Source organism: Gopherus flavomarginatus, chromosome 2, assembly GCF_025201925.1.
Source record: "Gopherus flavomarginatus isolate rGopFla2 chromosome 2, rGopFla2.mat.asm, whole genome shotgun sequence".
Taxonomy (NCBI): domain Eukaryota; kingdom Metazoa; phylum Chordata; order Testudines; family Testudinidae; genus Gopherus; species Gopherus flavomarginatus.
Genome location: NC_066618.1, coordinates 80,136,799 through 80,154,051, shown reverse-complemented (window position 1 = coordinate 80,154,051; position 17,253 = coordinate 80,136,799). Strand labels below are relative to the sequence as shown.

The following is a 17,253-nucleotide window of genomic DNA, read 5'->3' as shown; positions in this document are numbered from 1 at the left end:
TTCACATTGAACTGCTATTCTAACATTGATAGAAAAGTCAAAAGTTCATTTTTAGAACTTGATTTAATTATTTCACATTTTTGAGTTATTCCAAGTCAGTCAAGTAACTTTTGTAATTAGCTTAGCCTTTAAAAGATATGCCTGACCATTAAGTCTTAATCTTCAATGTTACTGTTACTAGTCTAATGAATGAGTGCTTTAAAATATTTGATCATTTGTGATAACATTTGATTCAAATGGCCAACCCTAACATGAGGCAGGTTAAAAAATCATTGTGGAAAGGAAATTTGACTAATGGATGTGGGAATGGGCTCAGAAAATGAAAATAAAAATATTTGATAATGTAAGTAGTTGTTTTAGAGAATGATACCTCAAGACAGAGGGGAGTATTGTTTCGATGGAAATGACTTTTTAATGAGGAAGTGATTGCTAGTAGCAAAAGAGGGTCAGAAAATGAGAAATTGGATTTCAGCTGTGACGGCAAGGATGGATAGGAATTCTGGTATGATTTGGAGAATAGATTATAAGCAAAATATGATCAAGAGGGAGAAAAGTTGGAGTTAAAGTGGTTGGTGAGATAATAGCATTAGGTGTTTAAGTTATCAGTTGAGATTAGAATTTGACAGTCATGGCAAAAACAAAGAAATTCTGGAAAAACACTGACTTGTCCTGTAGAACAGTGGTTCTCAGTCGGGGTACATCAACTCATCTTGCTATTTGCTTAGTTTTATAACAGGCTACATAAAAAGCACTAGCAAAGTCATGAAACTTTAGTTTGTACTATAGACAATGACTTGTTCATACTGCTGTATATACTATACTCTGAAATGTAAGTACAATATTTATATTCCAGTTGATTTATAATTATATGATAATGAGAAAGTAAGCAATTTTCAGTAATAGCGTACTGGGGTACTTTTGTAGTTTTATGTCTGATTTTTGTAAGCAAGAAGTTTTTCAGAGGTGAAACCTGAGGGTAGGCAAGACACATCAGACTTCTGAAAAGGGTACAGTAGTCTAGAAAAGTTGAAAGCCAGACCATTTCAGGTTGGTTAGTGGCTGAAGAGAGGTGCTCAGTACATATTTATAAACATCACTTGGTAGAGAACACTTCCTGTTGTGTGAAATCACAAGACTGAAGAGACTTGACATGATCAATTTCTTAAAGCTGTTCAGTCTTTGGTGTTCTGAACTCATCACACCCATCAACAGTTACTTATTTGTCTTCAGTTTTAATCTTTGCCTCCTTTTATCTTGCACCAAAAATTTATAGTTTTTTTGTATGAAGAGGAAATTAACAGTGGGAAGAAATCCATTGCACAATATTGGAAGTAAATAATGTGTTTTGAAAAGTTGACTCCATATCTATGTAATTTTTAACAGATCAAAGCTTATAGGAATTATTTGCTTAAAAGTGTGGCATCAAGTAATTTGATATCCTTGACTGACTTCTCTGCCTTATGGATGATTTAGTGCTAGAAATAGAACTACTGAGGAATAATACTGCAAAAAGCCTGGGAGCAGCCTTTCATAAGAACAGCCACATTGATCTAGCCCAGTGTTCTGTCTTCTGACATTGGCCAATGCCAGATGCTTCAGAGGGAATGAACAGAATAGGGCAAGTTATCAAGGCTTCCATCCCCTGTCGTCCAGTCACAGCTTCTGGCAGTAAGAGTTTAAGGACACCCAGAGCATGGGGTTACATCCCTGACCATCTTGGCTAATAGCCATTAATGTACCTGTCTTCCGTGAACTTATCTAATTCTTTTTTTAACTCATGCTTCAGGGTTTCACAACATCCCCTGGCAACGAGTTCCACAGTTTGTGCATTGTGTGAAGAAGTACTTGCTTTTGTTTGTTTTAAACCTGCTGCCAATTAATTTCATTGGTTGATGCCTGTTCCTTGTTTATGTGAAGGGGTAAATCACACTTCCCTATTCATTTTCTCCACACCATTCATGACTATATAGACCTTTTATCTTATCCTCCCTCACTTGTCTTTTTTTCTAAGATGAGCAATCCCATGTTCAGCTGGACATGGAGATGGGAGACTCTGTGTTTTAACTGTACCCACCTCCATACTTGTTCTCCACGGTAATTTTTTCTTCATCTTCCTATTCCTCTTACGCTATTAGCAGAGGATGATTGCTGAAGGCTAGCTTTGAATGTTTTAGGTTCACATTTTTTGCTGTATGTTATACTCATTAACAAGCTGTTAGACCTTAAGATGAGCATTTTTTCTTTGAGGCAGCTTATGCACCAGTGGAAAGCAAACCAATTCCATTGATCAAAAGCAGTCTGCCACTTGAAATTTCCTTGGGATGTGGGTTCCAAGACTTGACCAGCCAACCTTGTTCTTTAATTAGAAGGCCACTGTCATTGATAATCACAGATATTACAGCATTAAGCAAAGTATCATACACCATTATGGCATTGCATCAGAGTCCAGACTACCTAATTATTTCTTACCTCAAATCAGCTTGGGCTGTGATCTCACAAGCTAAGCAGGGTCATGCCTGGTTAGTATTTCAATGAGAGAAATCAAATTAAAACTCTGCTGCAGGAAGTAATGTCAGTGATTCAGTAGGTGAGCTGACACCTCTGAGTTAATATTAAATCTGTGTCCCAGTATGTGGTATTAGGAGAACCTGCAGTCTAGTGTTTGTAATTGCTTGTGATCACTAACGGTTTTGTAGCATTCTTTGTTAAGAATGAAGGTATTAACTCAGAACTCCTGCCCAAATTCAAATTTTAATGACTATGTTCTACCTTTTTTAATTCCCATAGCCATGTCAGTTGGTTAAGATATTCTCCACTTACTGTCCTAAACTGTTTTTAAAGTTGCTCTGAGTTATTAGACAACTGTATGTTCCATTCCAGCAGTATGTCTGTGGTAGGTGAAGACTCAAATACATTATAGGTAAAGATTAAATACCTTTGGGGCTTGATTTTCACACAGGGCCCGAGGGCTTTCTTTGAAGCACAATTTTGTGCTTGCAGGATTTGCACCTGCAAAGCATTGCCATGAAAAAGCACACATGAAGTGTGAGGTTGATATAATAGGGTCCGTTTCACAGAGTGCAAAACTGTGCCTTCCAAAAATAGTGTTCTGTTTGAACACCCATGTTCTTTGAGATTTTTCAGAATCCAGGGAACTGTATAAATGTCAGACATATTGTTTCTGTTGCATCCATAAAAGCTACTGGTTCACTTTTGGTTTTATTGTGTGTAAAATTATTGTATGTAAAATTTTGTATCCAGTACAAATATATAGTAGCTCTATATATTTATATATTTATTTTTTTAATAGGATTCAAGTGCCCTGTATGTTCAAAGTTTGTATCTTCAGATGAAATGGATTTGCATCTTGTGATGTGTTTAACGAAGCCAAGGATAACCTACAATGGTAAGTAAGAAGTAACTCAATATTTATTCTTCATTTTAACTGTTAACTGGGATAAACATTCTTCTATTTTAGCTGTTGAGAAGCTCTTCTGATCGTGTGTGTGTGTGTGTGTGTGTGTGTGTATTAGACATGAATGCTACAACTACACTGCTTCTAAGGGCAGGTCCAGACTAGAGCTTTAAATCGATTTTAAGAGCTCTAAATCGATTTAAAACTGTAACCGTCCACACTACAGAGAGCATAAAATCGATTTTAAGGGTCCCTAAAATCGATTTTGGAACTCCATCTAAACGAGAGGAGTAACCCCAAAATCGATTTTATGATAGTGTGGACGGACATCGAAGTTAATGGCCTCCGGGACGTATCCCACAGTGCTCTAGTGGCCGCTCTACACAGGTAAAGGTACTCTTCTGCTGGCCAGGTAAACAGGAAAAGCCCCGGGAACTTTGAAATTCCATTTCCTGCTTGCACAGCGTGGTTTGCTCTCGCGTTCCCCGGACCACCCAGCAAACCGCAGGGAAGGAGACCTGCTTGTTCGGGGAACGCGAGAGCAAACCGGGAAAGGAGACCAGCTTCGCCGCGGTTTGCTCTCGCGTTCCCCGAACCACCCAGCAAACCGCAGGGAAGGAGACCTGCTTGTTCGGGGAACGCAGAGCAAACCGGGGAAGGAGACCAGCTTCGCCGCGGTTTGCTCTCGCGTTCCCCAGACCCCCCTGCAAACAGCAGGGAAAGAGACCTGCTTGCTCGGGGTTCGGGGAACGCGAGAGCAAACCAGGGAAGGAGACCAGCTTCGCCGCGGTTTGCTCTCGCGTTCCCCGGACCACCCAGCAAACCGCAGGGAAGGAGACCTGCTTGTTCGGGGAACACAGAGCAAACCGGGGAAGGAGACCAGCTTCGCCGCGGTTTGCTCTCGCGTTCCCCGGACCCCCCTGCAAACAGCAGGGAAGGAGACCTGCTTGCTCGGGGTTCGGGGAACGCGAGAGCAAACCAGGGAAGGAGACCAGCTTCGCCGCGGTTTGCTCTCGCGTTCCCCGGACCACCCAGCAAACCGCAGGGAAGGAGACCTGCTTGTTCGGGGAACGCAGAGCAAACCGGGGAAGGAGACCAGCTTCGCCGCGGTTTGCTCTCGCGTTCCCCGAACCCCCCTGCAAACCGCAGGGAAGGAGACGTGCTTGTTCGGGGAACGCAGAGCAAACCGGGGAAGGAGACCAGCTTCGCCGCGGTTTGCTCTCGCGTTCCCCAAACCACCCAGCGCGAACTGACTGTGTGCCGTTTACAGGAAGGGGGGGGGTGAAGCTGTACCCAGAACCACCCAGGACGGGGACTTTGATCCCATCATGCACTGGGCTAGTAACCCATAATTCCAAAGGGCAGGGACCCGTGCAGGAACTGTGGGATAGGTACCCAGAGTGCAACGCTCAAGCAAAAGATGGACGCCAGGGAAAATGGACGCTCAACATCCATGTAAGTACCTCTAGTGTGGATGCACAAAATCGATTTTATAAAACCTGCTTTATAAAATCGATTTTAAGCACATCGATTTTAGGCTGTAGTCTGGACGTGGGCTAAGATGCACATAAGTAGTATCACTTCTAACGATACAGGTTTGCATTTCAAAGTTCTAGCCTACCTAACATGAATGGCCCTAATTACCATTTGCATACCTTTCTAACATGACTTTAAAGGTTGGCTCTGGGTCATTCAGCCTGCAAGCTGTTTAACCCTTTCTGGCCATGAGTTAATTTTTTTATAAGTTTCGTTGCAAGTATATAACAGTGGGTAGCAATAATGATTTACATTGGTGTATTTTAATTAGACAACATCACAGAGTAGTACAGCTGATAGCATATAGGGAGACTGTTCCGGAAGGGAAGGTTTTGAAGCTTTCTGAAGGGTGTGGCTCAAGGAAAGTGGGTAATGGAATCAGTTTGTTTGGAAACCTTGGAATTGTGCTGGGGGATGCTGCTGAGCAATAGAGAAGAATGGGCTATCTATCCCAATTAAGAGAGAGTAAAGCAGTTGGGCAGTAGTCAGTGGAGTAGGAGGGAAGCTGGCAGGGAGGAAACAGGCTATGGAGAATTCTGACCGCAACTGAACCATATGAGTGAGTAGCTGGTACGCGCACACTGCTTGCAGACTGTCTGAAGCCTCTTGTCCTTGCCCAGAGGCACATGCATATGCTCAGCAGCTGATTGTCTAGCCAAAAAGATTATAGTAATCCACCTTGTGGTTATAAGGATTGGTGAAGGAATATACCAGGTTTCTCTGTACAATAGAACCTCAGAGTTATGTACATCTCGGAAAAGGAGGTTTTTTTGTAACTCTGAACAAAATGTTATGTTTTTTTTTCAAAAGTTGACAACTGAACATTGATTTATACATCTTTGAAACTTTACTTTACTGCTTTCCCGTTATTTTTTAGTAGTTTACGTTTAAACCAATACTGAACTGTATTTACTTTTTTTTGTCTCTGCTGCTGCCCAGTTCCAAAAGAGGTCGTGGTTGACTGGTCAGGTCTTAACTCTGGGGTTCTACTGTAACTTATCAGAGGGTAGCCGTGTTAGTCTGGATATGTAAAAAGCGACAGAGTCCTGTGGCACATTATAGACTAACAGACATATTGGAGCGTGCATCTGACGAAGTGGGTATTCACCCACAAAAGCTTATGCTCCAATATGTCTGTTAGTCTATAAGGTGCCACAGGACTCTGTCACTTTTTACTGTAAATTGTAAGCATTGGATTGGCTTGATTTAATTGTTCTTTTGAACTTTTTCACTCTGAAATAATGCATTCCACTTAATTAGATGGACATCAGAAGTCTGCCGTTTTGGACTTGATTACGAAGGGTTATAAGTGTGATTTTTATTTATTTATTTATTATAATGAGTTTAAAGGAAGTGTAAGTAATGGAATTTGCTTTCCTGCCTTTACATTGCTGTTGTAATTTTTTCCTGAGTACAGCTTAATCTTCATCAAATTGCTTCTGGAAAGGTATTTTTGTATGTTTTCCTCTACTTCCCATATTTAACCATTGCTGCCTTGACAAAATCCATCCAAAGGGAGCAGAATGTTTCCTTATGACAGCCAATGGTTACTTTAGAAACCTACTAAAGATGACAAGAAAAACATCTATTCTTCCTTCTCTTTTCTCCAAATTCTCTCTCTCAGGGAAAACAAAGGCAGTCTTACACTGGAAGTATAAGCAGTTTAAGAAATGGACGGCCACTAAAGAAGTGAACTCTTTTATGTGATCAGTTCATTTAATTCTCGATTACTTGTTCCTTCTGATATTGTAAATGTGTGAAGATTGCTTACTTCAACTCGAGGGTATCTAGCAGCATTTTTTATTGAAGAGTGTGGTGAATTTATATCCACTCCCCCTGCCCCTCCCGCCCCCGGCAAATTCATAAATCTGTTGAACTGTTAACCTGGATTTAACAAAAATAAGTCTCTTTTTTGAACTAGTTTCTTTCTCTACCACTTTTCTTTGGCTATGGCATTTTTGGCAGTTAGAACTTCAGCAAGGAGGGTCCATGAACAACAAAATCTGGTAGTCGATTGCTTCCTCTGCCCTAATTTCTGGTTGACAGTTGCTGACAGTTGATACTTCATATAAATTGGTACATCTTGTCCTTATTCTTTCCAAGATTACATGACCTGCTAGGGGAGATTGTGTTGCTTTACTGTATCTGGGATGTAAGAAGCGCCCTTTTTTATTTCTCTAGAATTATCTTTTCCATATCTCCTAGATTAGAACAACTTGTTCAATACTGCTGAGAAGGATCTGGGAGTTGTGATGCTCAACATGAGTCAGCATTGCAATGCTGTTGCAAAAAAAGCAAATGCAGTTTTAGGTTGCATTAACAGAGGCATAGGATTCAAGTCATTGGTGATAGTACCACTCTACAAGGTGCTGGTTAGGCCTTAGCTGGAGTACTGTGCCCAGTGTCGGTCACCAATGTATAGAAAGGATGTAGAGAAACTGGAAAGGATCCAGAGGCCAGCGACAAAGATGATCAAAGAGATGGAATACAAGCCCTGTGAACAAAGCCTGAAGGAACTGGGTATGTTTAGTTTGGAAAAGAGGAGAGTAAGGGGGGACATGATAGCAGTTCTCAGATACTTGGAAGGATGCCACAAAAAAGATGGAGAAAAGTTGTTCTCTCTTGCCACAGAGGCCAGGACATGGAGCAATGGGTTCAAACTACAGCATAGCAGGTTTGGATTAAATCTCAGGAAAAGCTTTCTAACTGTAAGAACAGTAGGACAATAGAACAGACTGCCTGGGGAGCTTTTGAAAGCTGCTTCACTGGAGCTTTTCAAAACGAGACTGGATCGCCGTCTGTCTTGTATGATGTGGACTCAACAAATCCTGCATCTTGGCAGAGGGTTAGACTAGAAGATGACCTTTGCGATCACTTTGATTTCTAGAATCGTAGGTTTAGAAGAATCTAGCCATTTTCAATCAAGGTTATTGGCTCAAGATGTGCACTTTAATCTGATACAATATAGCAGGAATCTTGGTTCCAGAAAGGGAAGCACTTACTCCACTGTGGGCAAAGCCATTTACAACAACTTGCTTATGTTATGTAACCATCTGATTGATTGTTTGCAGAGCTATTTCTTTGGAGTTCTGTCCATACTCCTGCCATGCAGTACTCTTGGTTCAGATACAGTCAGCTGTTGGGTTTGAGCAGGGGCATGCTCAGGAATTTAAATTTGACCACTTTTGGAGGGCACATTCTGTGCCGCCGTAGCCCCAGGGTTGGAGCAGCTGTCAGCTCCTGCTGATTATTGGGGGGAAGGGTGAGAGAGGGAACGGGGCTATGCCCCTGCTTGCTCTCCCCCTGCTTGCTCTCCCCCTTGTCCATGCCCCTGGGTTTGAGTGAGGATTGCTTAAGTAGTAGTATTCTCTTCTTAGTGGGTTATTTTTAGTAGCTTGCCTCCATACTATGGGGACCTACAGAGTCAAAGTGATGAAGCTGAAGGCAAAGTTACTTATTAAATTAACTAACTGGGTTTTCAGAAAGTGTTTTGCCTCTCCAGAACCATTGCGTAGCCGCACTGGTACCTCGCATCATCCTCCCTAGTTCAGAATGTTGGTTGGGGCCTTAATGGGTGACTTCTGAGTATTAGTAAAAGGTGTGGTTTACAGAAAAAAGCCCACAACTCCTTTACAGTGTGGATGGGCAGGAGCAATATATTGGGAGAACCCCACTCCTACGCAGCTCCACTAATTAGGTGGACGGCCCTTCATTTTTTCATGTGCGGCCGCCCAGGCATGCACCTTAGAGGTAACTATATGCGGACCACACTTTGAGAACCTTTACTCTATGCCATGGTAGAGACCAAGAGTCATGTTTGCCCGGCAGACTCTGATGAAGCTGGGACAACATCCAACTGCTTCTGTCCACAAGATATCCTCCTTCCTCTGTCATAAACAGATAGTTAAGGGTTAATGTCTCTTTTACCTGTAAAGGGTTAACAAACAGTGAACCGGACACCTGACCAGAGGGCCAATCAGGAAACAAGATATTTTCAAATCTCGGTGGAGGGAAGTTTTTGTTTGTGTTTTTTGGGTTTGGCTTTGTTCTCTCTGGGATCTGAGAGGGACTGGACATACTACAGGCTCTAATTTTCTATTCAAGTAGTAAGTGCAAGTAGAAAGGCGGTTTAGTCTTTTTAATTGGTTTTCTTTGTTTGCAAATGTGTATCTGGCTGGTAGAGTTCTAATGTGTATTTGGCTGAAAGTATTTTAAATTGTATTTCTGTTGGAGGAGACTTTTTCTCCAGTTCCTATAAGCTGACAGACCCTGTAACTTTTACCATCTAAATTGCAGAGATAACTTTTTTAATTTTTCTTTCTTTTTATTAAAAGTTTTGCCTTTAGGACTTGTCTGATTTTCTCCCCTTGTTGAGGCTCAAGGGAATTGAGTCTGTACTTAACTGGGAAGGAGTAGGGAGGGGAAAAGGGTGGAATCCCTTTGTTTTAGATTCACGGAGCTTGAATCTCTCTCTCTCTCCAAGAGCCCAGGGAGGGAACACCTGGAGGGGAAGAGAAGGAGAGGGAAATGGTTTACTCCCCTGTGTTGTAAGACTCAAGGAATTTGGGTCTTGGGGTCCCCAGGGAAGGTTTTTTGGGGGTCCAGAGTGCCCCAAAACACTATATATATTTTTGGGTGGTGGCAGTGTATCAGATCTAAGCTGGTAATTAAGCTTAGGAGAATTCATGCTGGTACCCCAACTTTTGGACTCTAAGGTTCAGATTGGGGAAAGATACCAGAAGCTGGGACAACATCCAGCTGCTTCTGTCCACAAGATATCCTCCTTCCTCACATGAGGATGAAGTTGCCAGCTACTTCCTAGAGTAGTGCACATTCACTCCCCATTTCTCCAAAAATCCTTACTTTAATAAAAAACATACCAGGACTTAGTCTTAATGGTGACCATGTTTTGTGGGTTAGAACTCGTATCACCTTATTGTGTTGCCTTTGTGCTCTTGCAGAAGCATGGACATGGAAGGGAAGACTGCTCTGCAGAACCTCTTATCTTTCTGGTAATATTAAAGTATAGGTGCTTTAGAGAGTGATATACATGAATGAGCATAAACTGTGTGTGCAATCCATGCAGAATATTTTTCAAAAGCCATTGAAGGGAAAAAAAATAAGTAAAAGGAGTGGTAAAAGAAACATCTCTGTGGCACTGAACTAGTTTTAGATTCCATCTCAGAAAAATTGATCACTTTTTTGACAAACCTTGCAACCTTATTCTTCCTTGTTATCATGTTATACTTCTAGTCCTCTTTATTTCTTAGAGTATCTAAAGATTTTAAGAAGTCCTCTGTTTCTACAGCTGGTTTTCCTCTCGGAAGTTGTAGTCTTTCTCTTTCTCTTCCTCCTTCCTGTCAGTCTAAGTTAGATGAAACCAAAATGTGTCAGCCTCTCTCACTGTCGGAGAGAAATTTTTCAAGGTAGTAAAGTTTTTGCGTAGACTGACTAATTGTTAGTGTAATTTTAAAGGGAGAATATCAAGGCATTTAGTGTGTAAACTTAGGGTATGTCTACGCTACCGCCAGGTCAGCAGGTAGCAATCGATCTATCGGGGATCGATTTATCATGTGTAGTGTAGACATGATAAATCGATCCCTGATCGCTCTCCTGTCAACTGCTGAACTCCAGCAGTGCGAGAGGCAGAAGCAAAGTCAACAGGGGAGCTGCGGCCGTCGATCCAGCGCTGTGAGGACGTGAAGTAATTTTAATTGGATCCAAGAGATCTGTTCTTGTAGCTGAAGTAGCATATCTTAGATTGACACCTCCCCACCCCCAGTGTAGACCAGGCCTTAGTGTTGAACATTTTCTTGTGCAAGGTAACTTTTTGTTGATATTCATTTGTTCAGCTATAAAAATAAGTGAAATTTTGAGCCCTATCATCCAAAGAGACATTTCTACAGTTAAACTATGTCAACAATATAGCATTGCCTATGGCTTTTTGGATTTATATTTCAAATCAATTCAGGTCTTTTCTAAATCATAAGATAGTATGTGGCTACTGCTTTTATATTAAACAATCTCGAAAATTAAAGTAGAAGATTAAAGTAACAAAATATTTGATGGAAAACCAGGAAAATAAAAGTCAATATTCTCTTATTACAATCAGTTGTGGTGGTGTTTGACCCAAACAGAGCATACACATGGCTCAATATTCCAATATTATACAGCAGCATTCCAAGTGACTTGAGCCATAGCAGTACAACTGATCTTAATTATCAATAGAAGAAAGCAGAGTGGAGGGGGAAAATGCTTCAATTATACATCCTCATTTTTCTTACTATTCTGTACTAACCCAGACACATGGAGAGCAAGAGAAGTAGAACTGACTTTTGATTATGTTCAGGCCTATATGTAAGAGGGTTACTGTGTCAGAATCCTGAGTTGAAACTCCGTAATAAACCTGCTGTATGAATTAAAAGTAATCAGCATCTTGATCAGTTTAATTATTCATTTTCATTAACATACACTCTTAATGCCGTGTTGACTAGCAACGAGGGAGTTGGGGCTGGTATAAACAACTACACAAAATTAAAGCACTAAATAAGCTACTGCTTTTATTCTTTTATCCAAATACTTGGGATTTTCAAAAATCACTTTTCGAAAAAAGATGGGCTTACTGCCTTATGGCTGTTTGACAGAAAGATTTTGCAAAGTTGTTTCAATAAGCTGTTGAGAAGGTATGTGTTGCTGGAGGTGTTGATTCAGCCTCTAAGGCTCTCTTGATAGACCTGCCAATGGGATGCATACAGTCATTTAGGTGTAGGCTTAATTAAGTGAGTTAAGCAGCTGTTTGGACGAAAATGCCATTGCTTAATAATTCACCACCACTAACAATAAAAAACAAACAAACCCAAAACCCCTCCACTGATTCTGCATTTCTGAAGGTGAGGAAAAGAGAGATCAGTTTTGGTCAGTCTCAAAAGAAATGTTCCTGGACGCTAGACATAGTCAGTACGTTGGAATATGTCCTTTAAAGAAACTCCTCCACTGCATTTCTATTTTAATCCATAATACTTGCAAGTTGTGTGTACCAGTTCCTCAAGAAGGGATAGAAATGAAGCGGAATGCAGAAAGCCATGATCCTGGTGTGTCTCCAGGTTGGCTGTCAAGCTGCTCCTTCAAGAGACTTGTTCTCAGCGAGCAATCAAAAATATTGCCTAAATTGTTTGAGTGAGGGTCTTTCTTCCCAAGAGGCACAGCACAGAACTCTGACTGGAGAGAGTGGGGGCTAAGGTGGCTTTAAGCCCTGTTTGTGCTCTCCAAATCCTGGGATGTTCTGGAGGCTGGAGAGGCCTGCACCACAACTTAGACATAAGAACAGCCATTCCATTTAGCTCAGAATCCTTGACAGTGGCCAGAGGGAATGAACAGAATAGGGCAATTTCGAGTGATCCATCCCTTGTCATCCAGTCCTAGCTTCTGGTAGTTGGATATTTAGGGACAACCGGAGCATGGGGTTGCTTTCTCTGACCATCTTGGTTAATAGCCTTTGATGGATGTAGCCCCCAGATCAGTGGTTCTCAAACTGTTTTTCACGGATCACTTGAAAATTGCTGAGGGTCTCAGCGGACCACTTAATGATCTTTCCAAATATTGTTTGTACCATTAGCTAACTATTGTAAAGCACTTGGGATAAAAACTCAATTTTTTAAAAAAATATTTTAATATAAACTTTTTTTGTTCTACAAATAAAAGCACATTAATCATATTTTGATATCAGTAGTCTTCCTTTCTAATGCAATGGATTTACCCTTTCTTCCTTGGGGTTGAGAAAGAGGAGGGTCTGTCCCTTGCCAAGGAGCTGAGGCTGGGAAGAAGGCTATCTCTCCCTGGCGGCCACAGCCCTGGAGCTGGGGAAAGCTGCCTCTTTCTCTGACTGCAGCAGTCCTGCATGTTCCAAATTCTCCCCATCCCCTCTTCCGCCCTAGTGCCCCCTCCTACCTGCCCTTTATTCCCTCTGAGGCCACCACCTCATCTTACATGTGCATCTTTTCCAGGGTCCAGGCACCTAATTACTGTAGCCACGCCTGTGCAACTCAACTAATTAGGTGGGTGGCCCTTCATTGTCTCATGTGCGGTTGCCCAGGCGCACACCTTAGAGGGAACTATCCATGGACCACTTGAATGGAGCTTGCGGACCACAATTTGAGAACCTCTGTGTTAGATGGCATAAGACCATGCTTACACTATGGGTGCTATAGTGGCATATATATGGTATAACTATGCCATAGGAAGCCCATAATGTGGACGCATACTACATTGACTGAAGGGGTTTTTCTGTTTTGGTAGGAACTCAGCCTTCCCAAGCAGTGGTAGCTAGGTTAACAAAAGCCTTATTCTATCAGCCAAGATGGTCAGGGGCACAACCCCATGCTCCGCATATCCCTAAATTTCCAACTGCCAGAATTGGGACTGGATGGAGCACTCAAAATTGCTCTGTTCTGTTCATTCCCTCTGAAGCATCTGGTGCTTGCTGTTGTCAGAAGACTGGATACTGGGCTAGATGAATCATTGGGCTGACCCAGTATGTCTGTCTGTTCTTAGGTTCTAAGTCTTTAGAATTGGTATTTTGTCTACCTGTTGGTAAGGAAGGCCTTGTAGTTTCCATATAGGTACAAAAGAACTTGTCTAAAAAAAAATCTACATAAAAATGTCTTATTCTTGACCATTTTTGTCTTTTGTTATTCACATGGAATGCTGAGGGCTGACCATTGGCATTTTCTCAACCAGCTGTAATTCCCTTTAAATCCATCCCACAGTAATGATCTGCAAGGGACAAATCAATCAAGGTTTTTGAAAGAGCGTGTAGAACCAATAAAACCTGATACATATTGCTGAAAGTTTTAGAGGAAAAGTCATCCATATATTAAGTAACTAAAATTCCATGGGTTCTTCCTTCTTCCCTTCATACACTGTTTCTAAGCTTATTTGTCATACGTAATCATATCTTCTTATCTTGTGTTGATACTGACCATAAAAGGAAGTACCAAAGGTAAATATTTTCATCATTGTAGTATCTAAATGCCCTTCAAAACTAAGGATATACCTGTAAGGTAGTCCAGAATTTTTTTTGTTTCAAAAAAAAAAGTCATTAAAAGCAGGTTAGAGAAAATATTTATCTTCCACTGCATTCCTTTTTATATGCATGCATCCATTGCACTGCTTTTATATGATGAAAGTGCTTGGTAGTGAGCTGCAGAAACTTGAAATGCTATATACATGCCCAGTAGCAAATGCAAACTCATTACACACTGCGTCATGTGATCCACTTGGATAGGAACTACCTACCAAGTCCTACACTTAATCAGTCTTTAGCTTTGAGAGGTCATTCCGAGGATGTCATAAATCGTGTCTGCAACTGCCGCAGTCTTGTGACTGCTGGGACTTTTGCTACAGGGCAGACATTGTTCCTTGTCTTTCAGGTCATTTCTGCAGCATTTAAATTTGATATTCCTAAAACACTGGAGATTTTAGCATTTTGTCAGAAGGGAAGTGACTTATTTTGTGGAGTCAATCTGTGGAGACTATATCCATCAACATATCTTTCCTTTCACTCAGTCTCTCAGTTCTAGGAACATTGTCCATGTGTCTGGATTTTGAGGCAGCAGTATTTTAAAACTATAGATTTAAAAAGTAAATTCTAGGTGTTTAGTTTTGTTTAAATTGAACAATAAGTCTAAGTTAGTGGTCTTCCTTTCATATAACACCACAAACAGTTATACTGGAACCGCAGTATCCTCACTAGAAGAGTTTTTGCTCATATTTAGAGTTTTCTCCTGTCAGAGAATTTCCTTCATGTGTAGAATATTGAAGGGCTTTGTCTAAACTAGAGTTAGATATTTTTTCTCCTCAGATGAAAGCATCAGTTCAAAATCTGTTGCACTTTCAATTATTTGAATATCTTGCTGTTCTTTTACTACCAAATCTTCAATGCAGAAGTCCATACTTTAAAAAAAAAAAAAAAAAAAAAAAAAAAGGGGGATTTTGATAGTAATTTTTTTAACCACTGTCCCAAAATAAATTAAGAACATGTTGTAGTGAGAGCGAAGTCCTTTCATATATAAATCAGGGATTATCCTTGGTCTTTACTTAGGAGATATTTACCAGCTGTATGTATTATTTGCAATTGGATCCAATGATCCTGCAATAGTTTTAAAACTGTCTACTTGGTGATTATATAGTGACATGGTGATAGTATTAGGTTAATGTCTTGCCAGTAATGGAATTATTTCTTCTTGTAAGATTTGCATAATTGTCAGTGTGTCTTGGCTATATTTTTTTCTCCTAAGGAAGTGAACCTACAGTACTAGTACAAAACTGAAATATGAAATACTGCCATGCTACATTCATAGTAATGAGAAATGTTACAATTGAATGATATTAACATTATGGAAACTCATTAACTTCATAGTTAAGGCTGTAGGACAGTTTCCATTCAAAGACTCATTTTAACCCTGCGTTCCTCTGATACTTTTATTAATTTAACAAAAATTGGCATGAAATTTCATATCCTAGCCTTGGATTAGAGGAGATTGCTTTCTTCAAAATATCTCATTTAATCATATAAGCCCTTCTGAGTTTTGAATAGTTGAGTGAACTATCCATAGCAAATTATTTATTTAGCTATTTGTCGGCAAACAGTATGTGAATTATGAATTTTGCTCAAAATCGTTCAAATACTTTCAACATATTTTAAGTCTATGGGTTGATTTACAGTGCTTGCTTCACATCTGTTTGTTAGTGGTCCTGATTATGTAGGTCATTGCTGCTGTTTCTCCTAGATTGGTAATAGAAACTTTGAAAATTACTTTTGAAATCAAAGAACTAGAATACGTTTTGTGTCTCTGGCTTTATGGTGTAGGGGAAATCACTGGGTCATTGTCACTGCTAGAATTGCTTGAGCTATTCACCATTAGTGTAGAGGACTACAGTAGGTTGAGTTAATGTAAAGCAGGCCAGTATAAATCAGCATTTTTACATTCGCTTATAATTTAAGGTTGGAGGGGTTTTTGCCTTTATTTGAAGTGTGTACTTTGAATTAAGTTTATATATCCAAGGTGATTGTGTTTGGAATAGAAGTAGTTTGCGAAGTCGTTTGCCTTGAGCAGGAGAAATAATTTTGAGGAAATGTTTTGTAGTGACTGCTTCACTGCCGTAATTTTTCAGATTCTTGCTTCAATCCAAACGGTCCTTGCAAAACATAATTCTAGCACCATGACTGCCACTAGTGCACATTCTCAGCCTACTTCTGTCTCCTGGGAATCTTGCAAAAGGTATGGAATCCATATGCAAAGATTTTTGGCACAAGCATCTCCACCTCAGTTTCCTCCGTTATGCTGTCTGCCTAATCACTGATGCCAGGAAAAAAAGTTTTTCAGGGAGAGACTGTGCCTTTTGATTTTAGCTTTCTGTTGGTAATCATGAATTAGATTAGAAAACTGATGTAATCCCCAGACTGCAACCTGCACTTGCACCTAATATAGTGTAGCCTGAGTGTACTGACACTACATGAAATCCAACCCCATTCCAGGCTTATGCAGAGATGCCTGTCATGTGGTAAATTTCTGAAAGTGGAAAAGAACTAGGCAAGCTTGCTGTGCTTCAGTTTCTGAGACTAGCAAGAGGACTTGGTAGAGGAGAAGACATGGAACTAAGGCACACCTCCAGATTAGATATTTTTCATCCCTACAGTTTGCCCCCTCTTCCCTCCCTACTGTCAGAGTATTCAAGATTCCAGGAGAAGCTTCTAAGGATAAAGGCTCTTATGATTTCTTTTTCCCCCATAACAGACTTTTATTCCTGACATGCACATCCATCATAGGTGCAGCAGTGTCATGCTAGGGCTTAGTACAATGTGCCCAGTCCCACTCAAGGACTCTGCATTGGTTTCTCATCCAGATTCTCTCATTGGTAGGATAGAACTTAAGACTTCAGAGTCCATCTTCCAGGAATAGTAAGGAAATCAGTCTGATGGATGAATAGTTACAGTATCCCAAGGGATACCCCTTCCGGAACCATGCTACCCTTGGAATCAGCCTAACCATAGATATGAACCAATTCAGCTAGGATGGGGCCTGTTCAATGGAAGAACTTGACCAGGGATTATAGGCAGGCAAGGAGCAGAACCCTCCAAATCATGAGCTGGAGGCCAAGTCCATCCACTGGTAGTGCTACCAGGAAGAAATCCAGCTTATGTCACCATGTCTTCATCGGGACCAACAGTGTGGTGGTGGTGATGGTATGAGAACTGATAGAAGTGTCTCTCTCTCACAATTTTTTCTGTTCCACTTACCTAA

At 40.7% G+C, this 17,253-nt stretch overlaps 1 protein-coding gene across 2 annotated transcripts in view; it reads left to right on the top strand.

Annotated features, from left to right (window-relative positions):
* The window catches only part of ZNRF2 (zinc and ring finger 2), an 80,578-nt gene that overhangs the window by 47,551 nt on the left and 15,774 nt on the right, over positions 1-17,253 (top strand). For both annotated transcript variants that reach the window (XM_050938538.1, XM_050938539.1), the window contains exon 2: positions 3,311-3,406. In XM_050938538.1, the coding sequence (XP_050794495.1) occupies positions 3,311-3,406 (96 nt within the window). The remainder of the gene's footprint in view (positions 1-3,310; positions 3,407-17,253) is intronic.